The sequence below is a fragment of the Haliotis cracherodii genome, unplaced genomic scaffold (assembly GCF_022045235.1).
Source record: "Haliotis cracherodii isolate W230 unplaced genomic scaffold, xgHalCrac1.p SCAF_22, whole genome shotgun sequence".
NCBI classification, from domain to species: Eukaryota; Metazoa; Mollusca; class Gastropoda; order Lepetellida; family Haliotidae; genus Haliotis; species Haliotis cracherodii.
Window position 1 is genome coordinate 5,901,841 of NW_027266278.1, and position 25,782 is coordinate 5,927,622.

General features: G+C 41.8%; 2 protein-coding genes across 2 annotated transcripts in view; one reads left to right on the forward strand and one right to left on the reverse strand.

The window, feature by feature from the left end:
• Positions 1 to 2,422: 2,422 nt before the first annotated feature.
• On the reverse strand, positions 2,423 to 21,965 carry LOC139471250 (RNA polymerase II subunit A C-terminal domain phosphatase SSU72-like). The gene is made up of 5 exons (XM_071253546.1): positions 21,723 to 21,965; positions 17,275 to 17,418; positions 4,858 to 4,997; positions 3,438 to 3,556; positions 2,423 to 2,702 (listed from the first exon to the last, which is right to left on the reverse strand). The coding sequence occupies exons 1-5, from the start codon at positions 21,803 to 21,805 to the stop codon at positions 2,601 to 2,603; spliced, it is 588 nt and encodes a 195-aa protein (XP_071109647.1). The 5' UTR covers positions 21,806 to 21,965; the 3' UTR covers positions 2,423 to 2,600.
• Positions 21,966 to 22,515: 550 nt separating this feature from the next.
• LOC139471453 (pre-mRNA 3' end processing protein WDR33-like) overlaps positions 22,516 to 25,782 on the forward strand; it is a 29,916-nt gene continuing 26,649 nt past the window's right edge. The window contains exons 1-3 of the mRNA XM_071253815.1: positions 22,516 to 22,632; positions 23,760 to 24,041; positions 25,252 to 25,320. Coding sequence (XP_071109916.1) covers positions 23,766 to 24,041; positions 25,252 to 25,320 — 345 coding nt within the window. The 5' untranslated portion in view covers positions 22,516 to 22,632; positions 23,760 to 23,765. The remainder of the gene's footprint in view (positions 22,633 to 23,759; positions 24,042 to 25,251; positions 25,321 to 25,782) is intronic.

Sequence of the window (25,782 nt, forward strand, 5' to 3'; positions counted from 1 at the left end):
GGACGAAGCTATGGTTCAGGGTCTACGCCCACTGTATGTGTCTCAATAGAAGGTACATACAATATACTGGCTTGTGGAGGTCATAACCAGCTTAATGCGAACGTACCAAACACAAAGTTCTATCTCAAAGAGCCATTGCGATTTTGATGTTTGACAACACAGATTAACGCCAAACAAATCATTACCAAAACATATCACCTACCGTACATCAGAAAGATGAGAATGTTCTACAAAAACTTTAGATCTAACGAACTTCGCCTTTATCGAATCCAACCCTTAATCTTCCATTGATGCGAGTCTAATAAAAAAAGGCAAAGGTTTCTTCGGCATCTCCGCGTTACTTTAAATCCAGCGCGTCAGTCATTTCTATTGGCAATAAAAAATATTTTTCAAATTTCCCCGTGTCACATTAACTTGCTGTTATCCATGCTCGACAACTGTCATTGTATTGAGGAGCTGTTTAATGAGTGACCAGTTATGTTTTGTACGGAAACCTTTTAGAGCCATTTGTTTATATATTTTTCTTCTTGAAATTTCAAGATACTGTGTTGAAATTTCAAGATACTAAGTTGAAAATTCAAGATGTTATGTTGAAATTTCAAGATTCTAAATTAAAATTTCAAGACACATAATGATCTTGAAATTGCAAGTCAAGAAGTTGAAATTTCAAGTTAGTAGAAAAAACCAAAAAAAACAAATATCCCGGAAAGGCTTCCGTAGTATGCTTGGTTGAATTTTTTTAGGGTTCCTCCCTCATCACTTCGGAGAAAAATGTGCCCGAGGAACATCTTTTTTATACAGCCCAATAAACGTAAAAGTTGAATTTGGAACATCGTCAATACTTCACCCGCTTTGATGTGCAATCGCTCAATTCAACCAAGAGAGTTGCGAGAAGACCAATGAGCGTTCAGCTTTAAGATCGCAAAAACATCAAAATTTCTCGTAGTGTTCACAGGGCCGTGAAGTATTGACTGTCCGTCTGGATATATGATAGGATATTGGAGTTCCCATTAAAGCCTTTATATCAAGAGTGGACCTTTGTTACAAATAATTACATATGTACATTATTTACACAATGTGAGCAAAGACTGAACAAGCAAGCGATCTCATGTCACAAGGTAATGTGGCTGATTTTCATAGGTACAACTATCAGCGTCTTTACGGTAAACAGATCATTTGAAATATGACATTACGAGTAGCGCTGACCACGCACTCCGGGGCTGATTATCATAGGTTCAACTATCAGCGTCTTTACGGTAAACAGATCATTTGAAATATGACATTACGAGTAGCGCTGACCACGCACTCCGGGGCAGATTATCATAGGTACAACTATCACTGTCTTTACGGTAAATAGATCATTTGAAATATGACATTACGAGAAGCGCTGACCACGCACTTCGGGGCAGATTATCATAGGTACAACTATCAGTGTCTTTACGGCAAATAGATCATTTGAAATATGACATTACGAGTAGCGCTGACAACGTACTCCGGGGCTGATTATCATAGGTACAACTATCAGTGTCTTTACGGCAAACAGATCATTTGAAATATGACATTACGAGTAGCGCTCACCACGCACTCCGGGGCAGATTATCATAGGTACAACTATCAGTGTCTTTACGGTAAATAGATCCTTTGAAATATGACATTACGAGTAGCGCTGACCACGCACTCTGTGGCAAATGTTTGGCAAATAGTCGAGTCTTGTCTGACTATCGTGACTGTGCCATCCTCCGAGTCGGAGCCTTCGGGTCAGCTTGTCACACGTGTGAGGATATCATCGGATGTTGCAACTTTACCGCATTGCTTTCCCATTAACTTAAATCATCCTCTCCTCTCCTGCATGCATCTGAATTCACAGTTGGAAAAAGTCCTAATTCGGAATTCAAATGGTTCACTGTGCTGTCCCGACTCCACTGACGATGGAGTGATCTCCCCTGAATGACACAGCGGTGGTGTAAAGAGCGCTTGTGTCCCTCAAACAGTCTATCATCTGTCAACTTCTTTCGCTTTCGCGACATGACAGTGCGCTCTCCATGCCTCTTCATGGCCAATTCAAGTACAAAGCAGTGATTCTTGTCCTGTTGTGATCAACTGCCACATAAACTGACCTGAGGTCACACATTATTGCACCTGAACGACCACCCGCCCGTCCCTCGTCTCACAGGATACCGTTCTTCCGGAACTGCAGATCTCCTCTCCATCCTCATCTGAACCATCTCCCATCCGATCTGTTCCCCTACCCCCCTTATCTGACCCCCACCCCTATTCCATCCCCTGCCGTCCCTAATCTGACCCCAACCCAACCCCTATCCATCTGTTCCCTCGCTGATCTGATCCCTCCCCCCTGATCTGTTCCCCTTCCGTCCCTGATTTGATCCCCTCCCCACCCTAGCTGATCCCCTCCCCACCCTAATCAGATCCCTACCCCGATAGAACTGATATACATACTTTTGTGATTCTGATGCGAATTTCTACTGAAAACACAAATAGTTGGATGATGCTGACATTTGCCAAAATGTGGAATTGCTTTCGAGGTAATCCCCAAGTATACCAAGTTTTTACAGTTATTTCATAATGTGTGCTGCTCCTCGTCAGTAGAACGTGGCAGTGTGTAGAATAGCCCGGTCTACATTGGATTCGAACTCCTGGAGGATTTCGTCAATCTCGTTATCCAAGTCGTCTGAAGTGTGCAGCTGAAACACAAAGCATTGGTACATGAGCGACAGGTGTCAATGCAATATCCCGTATGAAACAGATCAAAGCTTAGAGGTGTGGTGAGGTGTGGTGAGGTGTGGTGAGGTGTGGTGAGGTGAGTTTGCTTGTTTGTTTGATGTTTAACGCTGCACTCAGCAAAAGTCAAGCCATGGCGGCGGTCTGGACCAGACAATCCAGTGATTGACACCATGAGCATCGATCTATGCAACTGAGATACGATGACATGCTATCAACCAAGTCATCTGGCAATAAGATCGCTTCTTTCAAACAGCACAGGTTGCTGGGAACCTATTCCAACCCTGGATCCCTACTGAGAGATAAGCATTGGTTGCTGGGGACCTATTCCAACCCTGGAACCCAACTGAGAGATAAGCATAGGTTGCTGGGGACATATTCCAACCCTGGATCCCTAATGGGGGACCAGCATAGGTTGCTGGGGACCTATTCCAACCCTGGTCCCCACTGGGAAACCAGCATAGGTTGCTGGGGACCTATTCCAACCCAAGATCCCCACTGGGAAACCAGCGCAGGTTGCTGATGACCTATTCCAACCCTGGATCCCTACTGGGAGACCAGCACAGGTTGCTGTGGACCTATTCCAACCCTGGATCCCCAGTGAAACACTGTAACCACCCAATCCTCAGTCTAGACGGTTCTCGGGAAAGGCAGGGAGACTGGACATGCCCGGGTGTTCAAACCAACGACCTCCTTACCAAGGTGACGAGGTCACATATCATGAAGGCGCCTATCGTCGCCTCCTCATGGTTGTCTTGGATATCAATGTTGATGATGTGGACAGCTTGCTCTTCTTCCTTCAACCTGGACTCCAGATCTGTCAAGAATTACAACTCCACATCAGTTAAATCTTTATTGCACAAACTGTGCTTGAGTAAGTTGGTTAGTTTGGTGCATGTCGCTAAAACAGTACAGTAAAGTACGGTTATAACGAACTCAAAGGGACTACTAATTTTAGTTGGTTATAACCGTAGTTCGTTATAAGCATATATACAGCATAACTACAGCTAATAGTCGGGACCAGTAGTTCGTTACATCCGTCAGTTCGTTATAAGCGTGTTCGTTATAACCGTAGTTAACTGTATTTCAGTTATATCACCTTAATGTGGGTGGAAAGCCCAACCTGATGCAGGTCTTAGTGAGTATCGTTTAATGTCGCTTTTAGCAATATTCCAGCAATATCACAGCAGGGGACACCATAAATGGGCTTCACACATTGTACCCACGTGGGGAATCGAACCCGGATCTTCGGCGGGACGAGCAAACGCTTTAACCACTGGGCTACCCGACCGCCCCATGCAGGTCTTAAGACCTTTACGACGAGCTGGGTATGGTGCTGAGAAACCTAGAAATAGGGTGAAACGGGATTCATGCCATCTGCTTTACCAGAGACCAGCGTTAGGTTTATCGCCGCACTGAACAAGATTACATATCAAGTCCAAAGTTGGTGTTAGTGTTGGCAGACAAAGGATTAAAAAACTGTGGATCCTGGCACTGAAAAGGGACACACCTTAGGCACACTAAATCATATTTACAATTGCCGAGGACCCGTGAAGATTCCGGGGTAGAATAGGTCTTCAGCAACCCAGGCTTGCCGTAAAAGGTGACTATGCTTGTCGTAAAAGGCGACTAACGCGATCGGGTGGTCAGACTCACTGACTTGGTTGACGCATTTCATCGATCCCAATAGCGTGGATCGATGCTCATGATATCAATCACTGGATTGTCGCGTCCAGACTCGATTATTTACAGATCGCCGTCATATAGCTGGAATACTGCGACGTAAAACAACAACAACAATTGCTGAGTGCGTTTATGCAAATACAAGTCAAAGGGCAAAAACATACATGCTGACCACTCTGACTATGTTTGTTTGTTGTTTAACGCCGCACTCTGTAAATAATCGAGTCTGGGCCAGACAATCCAGTGATTGACATCATGAGCATCGATCACGTAATTGGGATACGATGCCATTCATCAACCAAGTCAGCGAGCCTGACCATCCGATCCCGTTAGCCGACTCTTGCGACAAGCGTAGTAGCCTTTTACGGCAGGCATGGGTTGCTGAAGACCTTCCCTGACTATGTCACATGCCCCGATTGAGAATGAACAACTCACCATCAATGACCTGGTCATACACGCGCTCTTCACAGGTGACAATGACGTCAAACTTGTCCTTGCAAGCCTGGAAGCGTTCCGGCTTGGGTTTGATGCGTCTGTTCCTGTCCAACATGTGAAGGATTCCGTTCTGGGTGTAGCTGAGGTAGGGTTAAGGACGTGTTTGGAAACGTGATGACAACATGGACAAGAGACCTTTGCTCCTCGAATCATGCACTGCGTAATCGAGTATGCTACCGGAGTGTGTGTTTGTTGTTTAACGCCGCACTCAGCAATATTCCAGCTGTGTGACGGCGGTCTGTAAATAATCGAGTCTGGACCAGACAATCAAGCGATTGACATCATGAGCATCGCACCACGCTATTGGGATACGATGACATGCATCAACCAAGTCAGCGTGCCTGACCAACCGATCCCGTAAGTCGCTCCTTACAAGCATAGTCGCCTTTTACGGCAAGTATGGGTTGCTGAAGACTTACTCTAACCAGTTTCTTCACGGGTGGAGTGTCTCTTTAACTTGGAAAGGTTGTTTGCATGTAAATTATGCGAACTATTTTGGGACTATTCCGATAATTCGATTTTGGCCGATAACCTTGCTGAGATTATTAAAGTTACTCCTGATAACCTTCCAACGTGGTGCAAATATAACAAATGTACTTCAAAACCTCCAGCGGGCACCAGAAGTGGGCTTCACACATTGAAAACATATATAGAAAATCAATACTATTTGCAAATCTAACGTTGCATCTTCCTCAAGCTATGAATCAGTGAACGACGGTGTCGACCTACCCGACTCTGCTGGCTCTATGACGCACGAGTCTTGTATGACAAACTCATTGGGCGGAAATAACCAACATATTGATGGCACAATGAGGGACAAACTATACAGGGTTCTGGTTGAGGGGCCGGGGAGACACGATTTTGTTCACTGCTTCAAACAACCCAATATTATTCTGTGAAAGGACCCGAACAATTTCAATTTAGAAATCATGAGGACAAATAAAAGAAGAAATTATTTCTTTAACAAAATGGAATATCAATTGGCAAGTCCATCACTAAAAACAATTCGTTGATAACATGTTTTCACATCCGTTTTTTTCTGAGTAGAGTAAACGTTTCTAAAACTTCTTCAGACGGGTAATCTAAAAAATATCGTAATTAATTACTTCACTAAATCATCATCAAAAGACAGCTTAGATACAAATGAGCGATTGATTGATTGATTGATTGAGTGGGTGAGTGGGTGAGTGGGTGAGTGAGTGAGTGAGTGAGTGAGCAAGTTTAACATCGCTTTGGACATTATATCAGTTACATCACAACCTGTCACCTAAATGTTGGAGGAAAGCCCGAAGTGATGCAGGTCTTAAGGCTTTCACGACTATTCCCCTTGAGCGCGGGAATGGCTCTGATAAACCAGGGAGATTCGAACCGGAGACGCAATGGAGAGGGGTGTTACAACTCAGGATGGTTAAAGACGAATTCAACACTTGATATTATTATTATTATCATTATTATTATTATTATCATACATTTATATATGGCACTTACGCAGGTACTAGTATCAGCTCAAATGCGGTTAATTGTTCCCCGACAATTGGATCCGTTTGAATTCCAGTTTTCTTTCTCAACTCCCTGGGGAGTATACAACCAAAGCTGCTTACGGGTGCAGAGGGTTTTTACACCCACCCATCATTCTTCCGGACAAAACTAACGCGATTCCCGTAAGAATTGATAGGAGGGGGTGGTGAATGAATTGGGTTATCGACGCTTTGAACGGTATTTCACTGATACGACGGCTTGTCAGTTGAATCTGGAGAGAACGCCCAAAGTGATGTAGATCAAAGAAGATTATCACTTTGGTTGAGTCCACTGGCACGGCGCCAGGGACCACAATCAGGGCTAATACAAATGGTGACCGGACCCTACACACAGCAATATTCCACCTGTATGACGGTAGTCTGTAAATAATCGAGTCTGGACGATACAATCCAGTGATCTACATCGATCTACGAAATTGGAATACGATGTCAGCGGGACTGACCACCCGATCCCGTTAGTCGCCTCTTACGACAAGCATAGTCGCCTTTTACAGTAAGCGTGGGTTGCTGAAGACCTATTCTATCCCGGAACTTCACGGGTATTCAGCAATACAGGGAAACCACGTTAATCTGGACGGTACCGTTGCCAGTTAAATCGTCCTGATTATCGAATCATTGGATAGTTACCCCTTTACCTTAAACAGACGGGCCCAACAGTAATTGTCCAGAAGGTGGGGTTTCTGGTTTAACGGGGTACGGCTTACTGAGGCTTACCCGCAACAGAAGCCATATTGGCCACCATAAAATAAAACAACGTTGTGTCTCAAGTTCCAGGCACTGAGGTCTGTTTACTTGCAGCTTTCCATCTCGATTATCTAAAGTAAGTGAGTGAGTTACCAGGGCAAACCAGGACCATTGCCGGGTCGAACCAGGAACATTGCCAGGTCGAACCAGGACCATTGCCAGGTCGAACCAGGAACATTGCCAGGAACATTCCCTGTGCGAACCGGAAACATTACCAAGGCGAACCAGGACCATTGCCAGGTCGAACCAGGAACATTACCCGGGCCAACAGGAACATTGCCAGGTCGAACTAGGAACTTTACCAGGGCAAACGAGGAACACTACCAGGTCAAACTAGGAACTTTACCAGGGCGAACGAGGAACATTACCAAGACAAGCCAGCAACACTACCGGGTCCAACTAGGAACTTCACCAAGGCGAACCAGGAACTTTACCAGGGCGAACCAGGAACATTACCAAGACAAGCCAGGAACATTACCAGGTCCAACAATGAACTTCACCAAGGCGAACCAGGAACATTTCCAGGTCGAGACAGGAACTTTAACAGGGCGAAGCAGGACCATTACCAGAGCGAACCACGAACACTACCAGGTCCAACTAGGAACTTTACAAGGGCGAACCAGGAACATTACCACTGAGAAGCAGGAACATTACCAGGGCGAACCAGAAACATTGCCAGTGCGAGCCGGGAACATTACCAAGGCAAAGCAGGATCCGAAGGGGACGCAAGATTGCACAGTGAAACCCCGGCGCCTTTTGGACGACTGGGCAAATTCAGCTACCTCATTATCAATACGTTGCCTTTGAAATCGGTCACACAATACAGGAACTGGGATATGCGAATGCGTTGAATTGGTCTCTCTGATCAGTCTGGCTTCAGTAGTATCGAGACTATAACTTACAGTGTCCCGTGTTTATGAAACCATCCTTCATAAACATTACCAAGGCGAACTAGGGCCATTACCAGGGCAAACCAAGAACATAACCAGGGCGAACTAGGACAAGTACCAGGGCCAATCAGGAACATTACCAAGAACACTACCAGGGCCAACCAGGAACATTACCAAGGCAAACCAGGAATGTTACCCAGGTCAAACCAGGAATTTTACCAAGGCAAACCAGGAATTTTACGAAGGCAAGACAATAACTTACAGTGTCCCGTGTTTATGAAACCATTCTTCATGATTATTGGCAAAGCCAGATAAATAATTGATATTTTGTAGTGTTGTTTTACGCTGTATCTGTGTACATTGTTGTCGCTGGATTCGGAAAATAGCAACTGTCGAGGCAGAAAAATCTCGACTCGTTTCGTTTCATGTAAATAACTATTAGGAAAATTAATATTGTTTACACTGCACCCTCTCCTGTCCCTCCAAAAAGATGTACCTGCACTTGTGCGGGTATATTAGTTTCATGTAAACAACGCATGTGGAGACGGGCTCAAATTCAACATCGACATTTTGTAAGAACGTTATACAGAGGAAGCAGAGGACCAGGAACGCTGTCAATCCCAAACACTCAACAATAAAGGGAAATAGGTTCTGCGACAGCTGGTTCCAATGGCAGATAATCATTAACTACGACTATTGACCAAAACGTGTAACCAGACAGGTCTGAGAATAGTGAACGCCCGTCGCCCACTAAACCATCTTAGTCAGGTGTGGTTGCTGCAACAGGGTGTTCTTTGAGCTGAGAACTAACGACCTGGAGCCTCGGAGCAGTAACCTTGTTCGTCAACATACTGGTTGGTCGCTTGCGGTCCATCCTTTGTTGTTTAACGCCGCACACAGCAATATTCCAGCTATATGACGGCGGTCTGTAAATAATCGAGTCTGGACAACACAATCCACTGATTGACATCATGAGCATCGATATACACAATTGGGATACGGTGAAATGTATCAACCAAGTCAGCGAGCCCGAGGTGGGGTTTCTGGTTTAACGGGGTACGGCTTATCGAGGTTTCACTGCCACCAGCCCACTCAACTTTACGTGTCACGTCAAACGCATCTGAGAGTGGCCTTCCGGCAGGTTACCCGTACAAACGATAACCCGCAACAGAAGCCATGTTGGCCACCATAACAAAAACATTTAGATTTATCAACCAAGTCATCGAGCCTGACCACCCGATCCCGTTAGTCGCCTCCTACGACAAACATAGTCGCCTTTCACGGCAAGCATGGGTTGCTGAAGACCTGTTCTACCTCGGATGTTAACGGGTCCCATCCTTTCGTACACCCCTGCCTGCTGTTTATGTATACAAGATACAACGCCATTGTCAATAATTCTTTATCCTATCTGCACCAGACCATGTCTGACAACTAATCATTGAGTTACGCACGTGAATGTGTGTGGCTGCTTGTACCAGTCCGGGCCGACCAGTCCTTGTTTTAGCCCCTTAATGCCGAGTGCCAGACAGGGTAACAACAAGTACCATCTTTTAACGTCTTTTGGTATGACGCGGCCGGGGATCGAACCCCGGACCTTCCGCTCTCCGGGCGTACGCTTTATCCACAAGACTACGGAGGCGGTCTATTAAGGTGAGATGAAATCCCTAATTTCTTGTGGTGGAGGTCTGTCCACTTGGGAGTGAGTGAGTGAGTTGGGTTTTACACCGCTTTTAGCAATAGTCCAGAAATTCCAAGCCTGGGGACACTACCCATGTGGGAAATTTGAACACAGGTCTTCGGCGGCCAACCGCATTAACCGTTAGGATACCCCACAGATCCCAGTTTGAGGGAACCCACGAGCACATGTATGGTAGAATAGAAGCCAAGAATAATGAGGGTGAACTTCGGAATCGAAACCACAACCATTTAAACACTCTTAAGACACTTAATACACTGTCCTCGCGTTAACCGGAATACATATAATATGTGATGATATAGCGGTGTTTTTGCTGTTAATGCATCTGTACAGAATAAACCAATAATGGTTCCAGGATCCAAATATGACGGGGAAGTGCAGCTTCAAAGAACATCCACCCGCCTCCAGGGGTGCGTGGCCACCTGTGGTCGTTTACTATGAGTATATTGTGGTTATTTAACATGGCAAGTCCCAGACACCTAACGTTTCTCAACAGTCCATAAAATAAACCATCATATCAACCCACTTGTTCTTGTGCGACAATCTCCACTGACCTTGACCTATTCAGGAAATGTCTCCGAAAGCTCATCCGGGCAATCTGGACCGGAAGTCGTACACCAGCAGGGTCCGATGTCCTCCACTCCAAGTGATGTCAGCATGCATTCCCCACCTACCAACAGTTCTTCCAGGCAATGCCAAATGACATCCAAATATTCGCAATTCGTGCTTCAAAACAAGCATGACTTCTAAAACGTACATAAGAGCAGTCACAGTAGAATACCGTCACGTCAATAAACCGTAAATTAACGATTAATGGCGGTAGTGGTCTTGCGGCTAAGCGTGAAGCCATGTCTGGAATTTTTCAGACTGTTTTCTCCACGAGATACTGAATGCTGTAGTCAAGATACTCTTCAGCTGTTACCTCGTGCATGATGGTTCTCACGTTAATGTGCCCAAGTCACGCCCCTCCAGGTTCCGCAATAAGGGTCTGAATACAAGGTCGGATTAGAGTGTAACAAGCGCTACGTTCTGTGACCAGGTTAATTTTGTTATGTCACTGACAAAGCACATCCAAGACACGTGTAGAATTTGAATTGAGTGAGTGGTTGGGGTTTTAACTTTAAATCTGCATTTGGCAGTATGTTTCAGCCATATCCCCGGACCCTTTTGTAATGTGGGAGGAGCTCCCAACGAGCCAGGGGTTGAAGTCCTTAATAAGGCTACTGATATTCCGCTAATTTTCCACACGACACACCTGCAGCTCAAAGCTCATTATTATCACCCGGTCAATAGATCAGGGTGCACTCAATTTCATTCTTGGCTCACATTACCATCTCTTCCTACCGGGTACCCATTGACTGCCGGGTCAAGAGAAGCATAATTGAACAAAGTAATTTGCCCAAGGAGACATCACATCAGCTACATGTGCTAGTGTGGGGCAGGACCGAAGCCTAGAAAGTCTCTGGAGTGAAGCTTCTGAAAGGGTCTTCCATGCCTCCACCTGATCTGTGACCTGATACTGTACACAGGACCAGGTGCCACCACAACCATGGTCTGGATGGTGAATGAGGAAATCTTGGTATAAGATCCCACAAACACAGATCCAAGGAGGCTGGTAACTTGAGAGTCAGGAGTGGGATCTGCTTGAAACAATTTGAAGCTGTTTCGAAAATTCAGAAAATCAGTAATTATTTCTTTTCAGTTTTAATTGTTCAATGGATGATCAGAAACGGATGTGTTGGGGACCCAATTCAGACTCTTCCACAAAATGCTCCACTCTCTCCTGAATATCAAATTGTCGGTCCAAAGCAAGCAGAACATCACCCATGTACAAATGATGCCTGTTCTTTGAGAACAACCTTGCTGTGTCATCACAAACGCCACAATGTTGATGACAAACCAAGGAGAAGAACCAGGGTGAATGTGGGATTCGACCTCACAATCACAAGATTCTTGCACATCCAAGGGACAAACTCAGCACAGCAATGGCCACAAATTAGACACTGGACCAACCATGCCTCCACCTTGTGGGTGAGTTGGGTTTAACACCGCTTTTAACAGTATTCCAGTTATATCACGGTGTGTCAGCTTAATGTCGGAGGAAAGCCCGAAGTGATGCAGGTCTCAGACATTTACGCCTTCGGTGAAAACCCACGAGCACGGGTATGGTGCTGACAAACCTAGAAACATAATCGGGGGGAACCGGGATTCGAACCCACAATCATAGGTTTCTTGCGTGACCAAGGGATGCAACTCTGCACAGCGAATCGCGGCGCCTCAGACGACTGGGCCACCTGTGCCCCCACCTTGGTCCCTATCTGACACGTACCAGTGAGCATGACATCACCAATATAAGTGAGTTGAGTCTTACAGCAGTACGAGAGCGGTGTCCCAAGAAATGGGTTTCACACTTTGTAACCATTTTGGGAATCAAACCTTTTACAAGTGAACGCTTTCACCACTATGCTACACCACCACCCCAGCAATATACCGGGGGGTAACTGTTTCTGCTGGTCATTCTCAGGACAATGGTTAACATTTCATTTTAAATTTTCAAATAAATTAAACCATTCACAGAGATGTCTACTCTTGGTTAAATCCTGGAACAGTCCAACACATATTAATGCAAATGTAAAACAATCAGCAACTTAAATGTTTGTTTGTTTGTTGTTTAACGCTGCACTCAGCATACTCCAGCTATATGACAGCAGTCTGTAAATAATCGAGTCTGGACCAGACAATCCAGTGATTGACATCATGAGCATCGATCCCAAAATTGAGATATGACATTCATCAACCAAGTCAGCGATCCTGACTAACCGATCCGGTTTGTCGCCTTTTACAACAAGCATAGTCGCCTGAGATGGGTTTTAGTCTTTTACCCACTAAAAACAACATTTCACACATTGTACCCTTCTTGGGGAATAAAACCATTGCCTTTAGCTGAGGATCCAATGATTTAACTACCTAGCAGCTCAGAGCTCCTTGTAAAGATGTAAAAAATAAAGTACATGGATACAAAGACGTGAAATAAAAGGTTTATTCAAAACAACACTTACATCTTAATGTCAAGGATAAGTTTTTAGAGCTGTTCTTGAAATGACCATCTTTTTATACTATTTAGATCAAGAAATCCTTTCCAATAAGGCCACACTTTTTCATTTATTATGTTTCGGAGATATATTCCATCTTTTCCACACAAGAATGGTATAAATAAAAATAAAAATAAATACTCTGTCAATAATTTATTTTTGTATTTATATGAAAGTCATTCTGCCATAGAGTTAAAACTGCAGCTGGAATCACACAAAGTGATGTCGACATGGAATTAATATATAATATTTTATATTGTATAAGCGGGTCTATATTACTGGTGGGAGACATAATAAAAATTAAGCTGTCAATGTTTCATTTGTTTCTTTCCCAGCTGCTTTTCAGTAGGGGTGGCGTGCCCGTGAAATGAAAAATATAAATTGTTTCCAACTGGTTGTCTGTTATGTCACATAGCTATATGATATACTAATCAAAAGAAGTTAAGGATCACCCGATTCTTTCATATTGGCAATGTTAATCTGTCTTTGCGTGAGAGATTAACTATTGTAATATGAAAGAATCAGGTGATCCTTAACTTCTTTTGAGTAGTATATGTCCGAAAGCCTTGAGACCATACACAGATTTATCCAGGATTAAAAACTAGTGAGTGGGCAAGTTTTTCACGTCGCTTTTAGCAATATTTCATCAATATCAGGACAGGGGAGGATTCAAAACTAAGTGCCCTTGCCAGGTACATTTGAATTTTTTTAAATATTTTGCTTGAAACTGCTACATGTATTTTTGAAAGCTTATTTTCTTAACTTCAGAAGTATCTGAAATAATGCAATGATGTCAAATTAAACCACCTCTGCAAGTCACCTAAGCCATCACATAGGTTATAAATATCAACATTAATTGGGAATTAGTTTTATTCCTATGTGGGAAATATTACTGACATTTTCTGTAGACTTGGTAGTGAATATCTGCCTCTAAGCAGGTCTACATAAAACCAAAACCTACAAGTAATAAAGAATGAGTCCTGAGTTTTACATATGAAATGTCCTCTAATTTAATAAGACATATAAGTCAACTCATGGTGATGCTATTTTCCAGAAAAATATCTGCAGCCAGAGATGAAAAATGGCTGCAAGCAGCTAGAGCCAGTTTGTCTGAAAGGTTTGCTTGTTAAAAGTATCCTGAGGACGTGTAGAGTTTGAGGATTTTTAGAGGGTGTCGAATCTGTCATGACAGACTGGTGGTTCCTGTTTAAAAAAACATTTTGAAAATATTTCTATGTTTCAGTCAGAAAGCATTGACATGTAGTTGTACAATAAGTTGTAGTTGAAGGTGACCTTCATATTGACCTAGTGAGTGAGTGAGTGAGTATGGTTTACACCGCTTTTAGCAACATTCCAGCAATATGGAAATGGGCTTCACAAATTGTACCCATGTTGGGAATCGAACCCGGGTCTTCGGAGTGACGAGTGATGCAGGTCTCTGACGTTTACCACTTCGGTGAAACCCACGAGCACGGGTATGGTGCTGACAAACCTAGTAACATAATCGGGGCGAACCGGGATTCGACCCACAACCATAGGTTTCTGGCGTGCCCAAGGGACGCAACTCTGCACAACGAATCGCGGCGCCTCAGATGACTGGGCCACCCGTGCCCCCCTTAAAGTATTAGATGAGAATGGAAAAGTCAATTGGGCATCGTATGTGAGACATGTTACTTAATAGTGGTTTTGCTTATGTGTGGTTATTCCAAGATGTTGGTGATAAGAACATGTTTTTATCTGCATTCAGAAGACGCTTAAGAGGTATATATTTCCAATCATGGTACCACAGTTTAGCGTCATCTACCTTTTAAGTGCATTATGCTAATATAAAATCTCTTCTGCAACCCGAATTATACATAACAGTACTCAGAGACAAACGATTAGTTAGAGCAATGTGTAAATTTCGAATATCTCTTCAAAACTTTCGAGTCAAAATTTGTTGTAAAAAGTCATTGTTAAATACAGAATCTATATGTAAAGAATGTGAGCTTCATTTACTAGAGGATGAATACCATGTCTTTTTTGTATGTAAGAAATATATTCATTTGAGATACACCTTTTCTTTTTTTACCTCATTACAAAAATATTATAAAGGTAATATTATGTTTGCAAATGTATTTAAATCCTGTGACATTAGTGTACTACAGTTGATAGCTTTATATTCATGTAAATCATTTAAAATGAGATTGACAGAGATGTAACACTCGGACATGTGACCTAAACTATGATTTATCTTACAACTGTACAATAGGCCATGAGGCCTTAATTACGAAATAACCTTGATTGATTGTATCTCAAATTTACTACTACTCAAAAATACATAAGGCTAATAAAATAATAGTCTTGGTTCTCAGGCACTGGCATCATCATCATAAAGTCTGTTGCATGTTTCTGTTTAAAAAAAATCATAATACTCAAAAACTATACGATCCAAAATATCAAACAGTTACTTCCCTTTACATGTGCGCTGCTTTACTGCACATCTCGTGTTATGGTCATGGCGGCAATAGGAGTTTGTATAATTGTTTATGTAGGGAGGCCCTTTCCCAGGTTGATGGTACACAACTGTTTATTTGGTTACATACTAGTTTGAACACGCAAAAAAACCCAACAGAAACCACTGCCCACCCGCACTATGTTTTCAAAAGTCATTGCCTGAGAACTAATTCCAATATTTTTTAAGCCTAACATGCATTACAAATTCCCCCTTCATTTCGAAACAAGACCGGTCCAATTAGCCTATTATTTCCAAAACCTGCGCCACCATTTTCACAGGTAATAGATTAAGCAACATAAAATATTCACATCTGAACTGTATCATTGGAGACCTTCTTCAGAGATAGTGCTACACAGATGGTCAATTTCAGAACACAGAACTCAACTCACTCACAATTGTTCGACATTTTGAAAGACAAATGTTGCACAGGAACCATCTGTAACAAATGAAATAAGCAATTATTCAAATATAACAAAACCATTATTATATAATGTAACAAATCATTGTAACCTTAGAAATAGTAATTTTCCACATGTTTGTGATGGTGAATTAACACAAGTAAATCATGCTTATCATAATTGCTCTAGGTTATTGTAGCTTTACATTGGGAGATAGATTTATCATGTGTAGAATATATTGTATTTCTAATTAAGAATAATGAACAGAAGTCAACACTTGAATACATACCTCTTCATTGATCCTGAATATCTCCATTACAGGGTTATAGGCAAAGGGAGATAATGAATGATAATTTGTGGAGTTGTCTCCCTTCAGTATAAATTGCATTTTCAAATGAACAGTACGGGCAAAAATAAACGATTTTTAGTAAGAAATGAATATTAGGTGAAACATAAAAAAACAAGACAAACTGGACTGAACATGATCATAGAAAATCAGTTTTGACAGTTTGGGCGCTAATAAATTGAAAGGGTATCATATCCCGGTCAATTTAACACCTGGCAGTCAAAATCATGTCACAAGCTAATTAGTCGTCAAATACATTCATCCAAGCCATCAGTACAATCAATATAGGATCAGTATAACACCCAATACACCCAAGATCCAACAAAAGCCAAACTCATACTCAAATGAGAGGAAAATTGAAATTGCCATGTAACGCCTCAGACTCGGTCACAAAATGCACTATGACAAGGTTTGTTCATCTTGCAATCAGGCTGAATCCATTGCTCACGTGTTACTAGAATGTCAAGACCATGCCCCAGGCCGGGCTTGGTTAAAACAAGAATTGCGGTTAGATCCGCTATCTGTCATAGATCTCTTAAAGACAAGATATGCAATAGCGAAGGCCAAACACACTATTTCTGAGAGATGGACAGCTACTCGAACAGAGCAGCTAAGGATAAAAATGAAATTATATCCATATACGAAAATAGAAATCATATCAATACAAAAACAGACATTATGTGAATACCAAACTCACAATATATATGTGTACCCTACTCACAAATGGTCCCTAAGAGCGACAGGTCAGCTGAAATTGCTTAGGCAGAAGGCGACCTCTTAAACACTTAATGCAACAAAAACCAAAGCATCAAATACACACAATAAGTTACACCATCTGTGTGAGCGAGGATGGATTTACGATGCATTTCACAATATTCCCGAAACACCACGGTGCTACATGTCACACCCCATGGTGAAATGAATCGAGTATTCGTCAAGACACATGAATGTCCAAACCACAATACACCGCACTGATCCACCACTCGCAAGTAATACATTCTCAAAAATCACTTCGCATTTGTCAAGACCAATTCCTTGCAATTTTAGCGGTCAGTTTGGACAAGTGTGTGGTATACTAGAGTTTGCTTAGGGCCACTATCATTGCATTACACAACTGAAAGATTATAAACAAAAATACAGGTTTAGAATGGGATACAGGTCTGGGTCTTTCCTAATGAGGTCCTTATACATCTCATCGTAGGTGATGCTGAAGTCATAGATATTTGGCTTGTCTGGCGCAGATCCCGGCAGCTTCACCTGACTTCCTGTTCCGAACGACCTCACCTGGAATCCCTTTTTGCTAAAACAGAAAAAAAAGACAAACGAATTTGAAATTAAAATGAAATATGAATACACAATGCCATTTAGAAGTGGTCAAATATAATAAATGTTACATTTGAAATAAAAAAATGTAAGTAAGGTACAGATTCTTGTACATTGGGGGTTTGAGTCCCATCCACTGCAAGAGTGAGGCAACTAATCACCAGAACACAAAGTCAAACATAAATTGAAATAAGTGAAGTATTCTGTACGACTGTTTAAGGCTTTTTCTGTATAGAAACAAACAAAACAAATTAACATAATCATACAATATAACGGCTTCCATTGACAGACAGACTTGTCAATACTGTAAAGAACAGTTAGTCAGATTGTGTGGCTGGGGGTGGGGCAGGCAGTTTGGGTGTGGCGAGAAGGGGGGGTTCATTTCCTCTTTTTTGTCTGCATTTAAATGTGCTGTTCCCTACCCCTCCCCATCCTCAGTAACTCAAAATGTGATCCGACCCATGAAGATCCGTGGAAGAATAGGTCGTAAAAGGCGACTATGCTTGTCGTAAGAGGCGACTAACTGGATCGGGTGGTCAGGCTCGCTGACTTGGTTGATGCATGTCATTGTATCCCAATTGAGTGGATCAATGCTCATGATATCAGTCCCAGGATTGTCTGGTCCAGACTCGACTATTTACAGATCGTCGTCATATAGCTGGAATATTGCTGAGTGCGGCATTAAACAACAAACAAACAAATGTGATCTCCAGCCTACCCAGGAAGATCTGTTCAATCCTGGATCTGCTTTTTTGAATACAGGTGACAAGTACTGGTGATAATTCTGTCTTATCTTATATCTTAGTTTAACATTAATTAACAAGTAATTATTTAGAAGCCATAAAACTCTTTGGGAAGCAATAAAATTCACAACAGGGAATACCAAGACTTGGCTCCACACACTGAACCAATAAAAAATAAAACCCAGGTAATATACCGGTACCTGATGAGTGAGTGAGTGAGTGAGTATGGTTTTGCGCCGCTTTTAGCAATATTCCAGCAATATCACGGTGGGGGACACCAGAAATGGGCTTCACACATTGTACCCATGTCCGGAATCGAACCAGGGTCTTCGGCGTGACGAGCGAACGCTTTAACCACTAGGCTACCCGACCGCCCCTGGTACCTGATGAGTGTGAACAGTTCAACTACCGGACTATCCCAACACCCGAAGAACAGTGAAGATCTGGGTTAGAATAGGTCTACAGCAACCCATGCTTGCCGAAAGAGGCGACTAGCGGATTGGGTGGTCAGCCTCGCTGACTTCGTTCATGCATGTCATTGTATCTCAATTGCAGAGACAAATGCTCATGATATCAATCACTGGATTGTCTGGTCCAGACTCGATTATTTACAGACCACTGTCATATAGCTGGAATAATGCTGAGTGTGGCATTAGTAAAACAACAAACAAACAAACAAACGTCACATTGAGCAGCTACAATGTTGCAATATCATATTGATCGCTAGTTGTGACTAGTCATTGATGATATATTTCATCCATGAAGTCATAAGCTAAAAACATGGTTTATCTATCAGCCCAAAACATCACACCCACAACAATCTGACTGACATTTGTGTATGATACATATATTTCCAACAAACAGTGTTTAACACCATTGATATTATTGACTCGGAAGTGAAGCTAAATATCCTAAATTACCATTCATGATAGAATAGGACTCATGAAAACAATACTGTCAAAATGAGATGGTGTGTTGGGCCTAACAATATTTTCTATCATGCCTTCAGTTCTATCAGTTTGTCAGATTGATGTGTGAGGAAAGCCTGAAATGATGCAGGTCTTAAGATGTTTAAGGGATGCAACTCGGCATGTGCATCAATTTTACAGTCATATCATTACAAGAAGCTTTAATCAATGATGAATAAAACAACATACAGATCAAATTGAGAATTAGAATGACCTATTGAGATAAGCATAAGTTCATATTGTTTTTTCAGCACCCTGAAATAGTTCAGGTCTGGACCAAGCGAGTGACTGAGTGAGTGACTTAGGTTTAACGCCGCTTTTAACAGTATTCCAGTTATATCACGGCGTGTCAGCTTAATGTGGGAGGAAAGCCCGAAGTGATGCTGGTCTCAGACGTTTACCACTTCGGTGAAACCCACGAGCTTGTGTATGGTGCTGACAAACCTAGAAACAATTGGGGTGGACTGGGATTCGAACCCACAATCATGGGTTTCTGGCATGCTCAAGGAACGCAACTCTGCATAGCGAATTGCTGCGCCTTAGACAACTGGGCCACCCGTGCCCCGGTCTGGAAAAAGCAAATGAGTGTTGATCAATGTACGTTTGTGTTGTTTATTTGTTGTTTAACATCACACTCAGCCATATTCCAGCTATATCATGCAACCTTTAAATAATCTGTACCAGACAACCAATTGCTTGAAATTGTTGGCAATAATCTATGCAGTTGGGGAAGGATGACAGACAATCAACAATGTCACCGACTAGCGTAAGTTCCTGGGGACCAATTCTAAACCAGAATCCACAGCTGTAGTTTGTTCTTCCACTACTATTGAGTGAGTGAGTTAAACTTAAACATCACATCGGTAATATTTCAGCCATATCGTGACGAGACAAAATTAAAATTATACATTAATAACAAACATATTTAGACTTTGTAAATAACCGTCATCGAAGGACAGTACAAGAACTAGAATATCAAAGGTTTATTCAAACCTAGTTTGAAAGCATGTTAGAATTAACTATCATTCAACAACATAATATAAAAACAGGCTATAGATCGCCAGCAACTGAAGGTAGATCACTTATAGTACCTTTGATACCTGCATGGACCAGAGCAGGATTTACACCATCCCTTCAAGTGGTGACAAATGTATCCAAAAATTAAAACACATATTCTACGATTAAAAATGTAGTTGAAAAAAACAACTTTGAATGACGTGGTCTTTAGGGCTGGGACGGGTAACTCGGGTACTCGGGTTGGGTGGGTACCGAGTAGGACCAGGGTACCCACAGGACTACCCGCACCTGTGGTTAGTCATGTGATATATTGTTTAATGGCAAAAAAATATCTAGAATGCTATGGTTACACTATAAGTGACAAATGATCACATTTCTTTCCCACCATGCACACATTCCTTCTGACTTTATATGTTTGTTTAAAGATAAAACTTCAGTCAACTTCAGTGTATGCATGACCAGATCATTTCACACCAGTATCTAAATACATTTTGACAGGAGTACGGTCAAACGTTTCCCAATCGGACATTTTGTACCTATCTCTTGAGACCTACAGCGGGTACCCCGGTAGGGTCGGGTAAAAGGGGGTTAATACCCGGGTAGTAAATTTGGACTTGTCCCAGCCCTAGTGGTCTTACATTCCACTACTTGTATTCCTACTCCACATACTCAGTAGGGACAGCAGCGATTCTGTCCACCTAAATTCCCTGAACAGGTGGATCAATGCTCTACTTTGTGAGATCAAAACGTTACTCTCGAACTTGCCATGTGACAGCCGCTGTCATATTGCCTACTGTACATTTTCAACCCCAACCTTGTTTGGTTCAAACTCTATTCCTCAAATGGCATGTGATACAGCTGTTAACTGGCTGACCACCATTCAGCAAGGAAACAAATTACTATTCTCTCTATTGTCAACCTAGTCCCCTTTTGTCACATGTTACACAAAGAAGAAACAACTGATGACTTTCTGCCATGTGTACCCTGGAAACACCACGAGCACGATCAGTGATTTCTTTTGTTTTTCAATATCTGATTCAAAGCTTGACAGTGAAAACAGTTAATTTGTAAAAAGGGAACTTTCATAAACATGAAATTAAGCAATTCGAAGATGAAAAGCAGATGAGGAAGGAAGAAATTACACCAAAAATATTTTCTTTGTTATACTTATAGCTACATGTGTATGGTACAAAGCCCTCATCATGCCCATCGGACATGCGCACCTATATAGAGGTGTGTGCCAGTGGACATCTGTGGGTAAGATCAGAACTGAAAGAAACATCTGATTGCAAGGTTATTATTTCCAGCCACTTTCAATACTGTGTGTACAACACAACACAACACAACACTTGATAAAAGTTCAAATCACCAATGACTTATTACAATAAGATCAAGTGGCTTCAGGTCACCTTGTTAAAATGAACCCACCATTATGTTGGATGATGTGGATGTATTATAGCAATAAAAATTACAAATCATACGAAAACTAAGTTGGTCGTAAAACAGAACATTGTATATCCATGATGAGAAAATAAACATATGGTTTCGCTGACCTAAGAAAGTTATGAGCCTCCATGCTCCGGTTTTGATTACTGGAACAAACAATTCCAATTTTCAAATGACCGTCGTACGTCATCGTGGCAAGTCCTCTTTCTCTAAATACAAACTTAAGAAAATGAACTTTCAGTTGCTTATCTTTCACACAAACAAATAACGATCAGATTGTATTTGGTTTAAAAGGAGTGTCAGTATCCGCAGAATAACATGGCGAGTGACAGAATATGCGTGATGCTTCGAGGAAGTTGGTAGTTGCAATTAACCAGTCACCTTTTCTTTACGGTCTGGTTAAACGGGGTTATTACACGCCTTGGAATATTGACCAATGGTATTGCAGTATCGGCTGTACACTAAAGCTGGGTTCCGTATCTATTTAAGCGTGTTTAAGATCATCACAGCGATATTTGCGTGTCCCCAATGCTTTAATGCAGTATAAGGACAGTGAAGGTTGCATGCGCTGTGATGGAGCCTTATGGCAAGTAGTCGAAGCGCAAGGACAACCGGGAACCATCTCATTCAAGAAAATTGGTCGATTTCTGTGGGATAAATGGTAAAAGTGGAGGAGGAAACATTAAATAACGTTTAAAATGCCGGCTTTTCATTTATTTTGATTAACATGGCCATTGTATGATACAACTCGGGACATACGAAAATTAATGATCTAGATCTACCTGTAACAAACATATACGTTGTAATTTTCGTATTATCACCGTGAGGAAATTATAATTGTTTCGTTTCGAACATGCTATGAGCAGTTTAAATTTTAGCATTAACCATTAAACGCCGCCATTTTATTCACGAAGACATGCATAACGCACAATGTGTCCAAACATCTTCAACACATTTGAGGACATTGGGCGTAAACTGATCAATAGAACACGACTTACATATTTTCAGTCAGTTTAGGTACGCTTTACATAGGTTTTTCTTATTGGAATGTTGTGTTGTATTAACTTGTTGAATTTGATTGTAACTTTCCTGGCCATCACATATCGGCAAGTGAGACTTACGCATGTCCCAGTATGCTGCGCAAATTAAACACGAACGCTCTCTCGTGTATAAATATGGGAATTGTGCCGTTATTCCTTGACATATGTGTAAACTAGATTCGTAGAACCCACAAATGCCCATGCGTGGTTCAAAAGGAGGAGTCTTTAAAGTGTTAGAAAGACACACTTTCTCAGACTTCCTATGGAAACATCAACCATGGACCAACCCCCATAGTGTGCTGTTATCTCCGAATTGGCACTATCGGGAATCCAAAAGTCTGAGTCTAGTGAAAGGAAATATGCTTTTCATATTCCTATGTCAGGTTGGGAATAACCAAACATCTGGTATGATAAACAAATTTTAGTATATCTATAACAGTATATATCTCTTACCCCAGACTGTATGTAACTGTCACACATTTACAGTAATTCAGTTGCAAAACATGGAATAGATTACTTTACAGGGCACACTTTTTCAGATTTCAATTAATGTTGCATGGAGGCTTGAACTCGCATTGACAGCTTGAATCTAAGCTCGGCTAAAGAGATAATCTAACACCCTACCTTTAGACAACAGGCCCTATCACAAATAACTAGTGCTCGTTTACCAAGTCATCAGCATCCATTTGTTTACCTTTATGTGCATGCAAAGTAGCCATTTTCTTTGTGAAACTCAAAACTTGTTAAAAAAAGTTACCTCACAACTAACCAACCCTAAAGTCCATGCTCAATATGTCAATCACTGGAGTTGCTGATCACGACTTGATTATTCACAGACCGCCATCATATAGCTGTAATATTGCTGAGTGTGACGTTAAAGAACAAACGAAACAAACTCACCCGAAATGGGAGAGGTAAGGGGCAAATTGGATAATGAATCTGGCTGCAATTTACACATTAAAGAAATAGTTTGTGGACAAGCATGGTTAATATGTGTATGTTCTTAGAAATCAGATTTTGCTGTGTTGTAAGACAAGAGTTGACTTCTTGAATAATCTGATCATCATAGTTATTCATTCTTTCATCACCAACATGCTTTTTCAGTTCATCATGGATGGTGGAATGATGATGATGCGTATGCCTGCCCCGGGGCCCCCGATGTTCCGGCCCCGGAACTTTGTTCCCAGGATGGATCAGCCCAACCCACAGATGTCTCAGCAAGTGAAATCCACCGACCAAAAGGGCCAGGCTACGGGGCTGAGTTTGCCCCAGATCCGTCAACAGTTTTTAAATCAGCAAAGTGCTATGTTTGATGGCAAGCGAATGAGAAAGGCTGTCCATCGGAAAACTGTGGATTACAACTCTTCTGTGATAAGATATTTACATGTAAGAACACCATTGAGACCTGTGAAGATCCGTGTAGAGAAGAGGTCTTCAGCAACCCATGCTTGCCGTAAGAGGCGACTATGCTTGTAGTAAGGTATCATATGGGGATCGGGTGGTCAGGCTTGCTGACTTAGCTGATGCATGTCATCCTATCCTAATTATGTAGTATGATGCTCATTATGTCAATCACTGGGTTGTCTGGTTCAGACTCAATTATTTAAAGACCACCGTCTTGTTGCTGTAATACTGCTAAGTGTAGTGTTAAATGAAGTACACCATTGAAAGATAACATTGTAATTTGCATACTGTGGGATAAGTACTGTTTTTTTTCTGAAACTTATTTTAGGTCAGTGTCCTGGTTTTTTCATGCACGTGACATGTTGACGATCAATGTAACAATATCCATGATTCCATGAGTTGTTAGTCTGTTGCTTTTTCACTGAAACCTTTTTAATAGGATGTTAAATTAAAACTCAATCAGTTCTTATTCCGGACAATTTCACCAGGAACTGATCCATTCGGATTACTAGTTTCCAGACCCGTGAAGATTCAGGGTTGAATAGGTCTTCAGCAACCCATGCTTGCCGTAAAACGCGACTGCTTGTCGTAAGAGGCGACTAACGGGATTGGGTGGTCAGGCTCACAGAGGTGGTTGATGCATGTCATCATATCCCAATTGCATGGATTGATGCTCATGATGTCAATTGCTGGATTGTCTGGTCCAGACTGATAATTTACAGTCGCTGTCATGTAGGTGGAATATTGCTGAGTGTTGTGTTAAACAACAAACAAACTAGTTTCCAACACGTCCATGTCACACCAATGTCATTGATCATTTAGATTTAACATTTTGAGGAAAAAACAGAAAAGCACCACCAAAATACTCACTAGCTAATATGAGAAAATGAAATACTGTTCTGTACGCTGTTTATTGCGAAATGAAAAATTATTTCGTCTGACTGGACAACTGTGTCACTGTCATGTGTTTCTCAGCAGTAGAAATTGGCAGTATTTCTGTAGTCGTTGCCAAACTGGACAATGATCATAAGGACTAGTAGAAATGTGCCATTTTTAAGGGTTTGCTACATATTATAATTATAAGGTCTGGTGGACTGGTTTCAGTTGGCCTAATGTTTTAAGTTGGTTGGAAAAAAAAATGGAAATGTTAGAATGATGCAAATTAATTTGAGAAATGTTTATCTTTTTTCAGAACCGAGTGTGGCAAAGGGATCGTAGAGATGCTGTATCCATTCAGCCAGATGCCCTCTATCAAATAGATGTAAGCTTGCATTGTTGTATGATTTGTTGATCATTAATGATGATACATCTTGTAAGCTTTAGAAACTGGGTTTAATATTTCATCCACAAGATCAGTGAGCTCACAATACATGCCACTATTCATTCTGTATGTAGATAGATACTTCAGTCTTGGTGTGATGCTCCATGTATTTCTGCAGTCCTTGTAATAAGTGACCCGTGAAGATTCCGGGGTAGAATAGGACTTCAGCAACCCATGCTTGCAGTAAAAGGCGACTGCTTGTCGTAAAAGGCGACTAACGGGATTGGGTGGTCAGGCTCGCTGACTTGGTTGATGCATGTCATCAATCCCAATTGCGTGGATTGATGCTCATGATATTAATCACTGGATTGTCTGGTCCAGACTCGATTATTTACAGACCGCCGTCGTATAGCTGGAATGTTGCTGAGTGCGGCGTTAAACAACAGACAAACCAACCAACCA

Excerpts from the sequence above, each read along its gene's own strand:
- LOC139471250 (XM_071253546.1), bottom strand. The coding sequence starts at position 21,805 with ATGACGTACGACGGTCATTTGAAAATTGGAATTGTTTGTTCCAGTAAT. Across the intron at positions 17,419-21,722 it reads GAGGCTCATAACTTTCTTAG|CAAAAAGGGATTCCAGGTGA; the intron begins GTCAGCGAAACC and ends TTTCTGTTTTAG. Across the intron at positions 2,703-3,437 it reads TATGTGACCTCGTCACCTTG|CTGCACACTTCAGACGACTT; the intron begins GTAAGGAGGTCG and ends TTTGTGTTTCAG.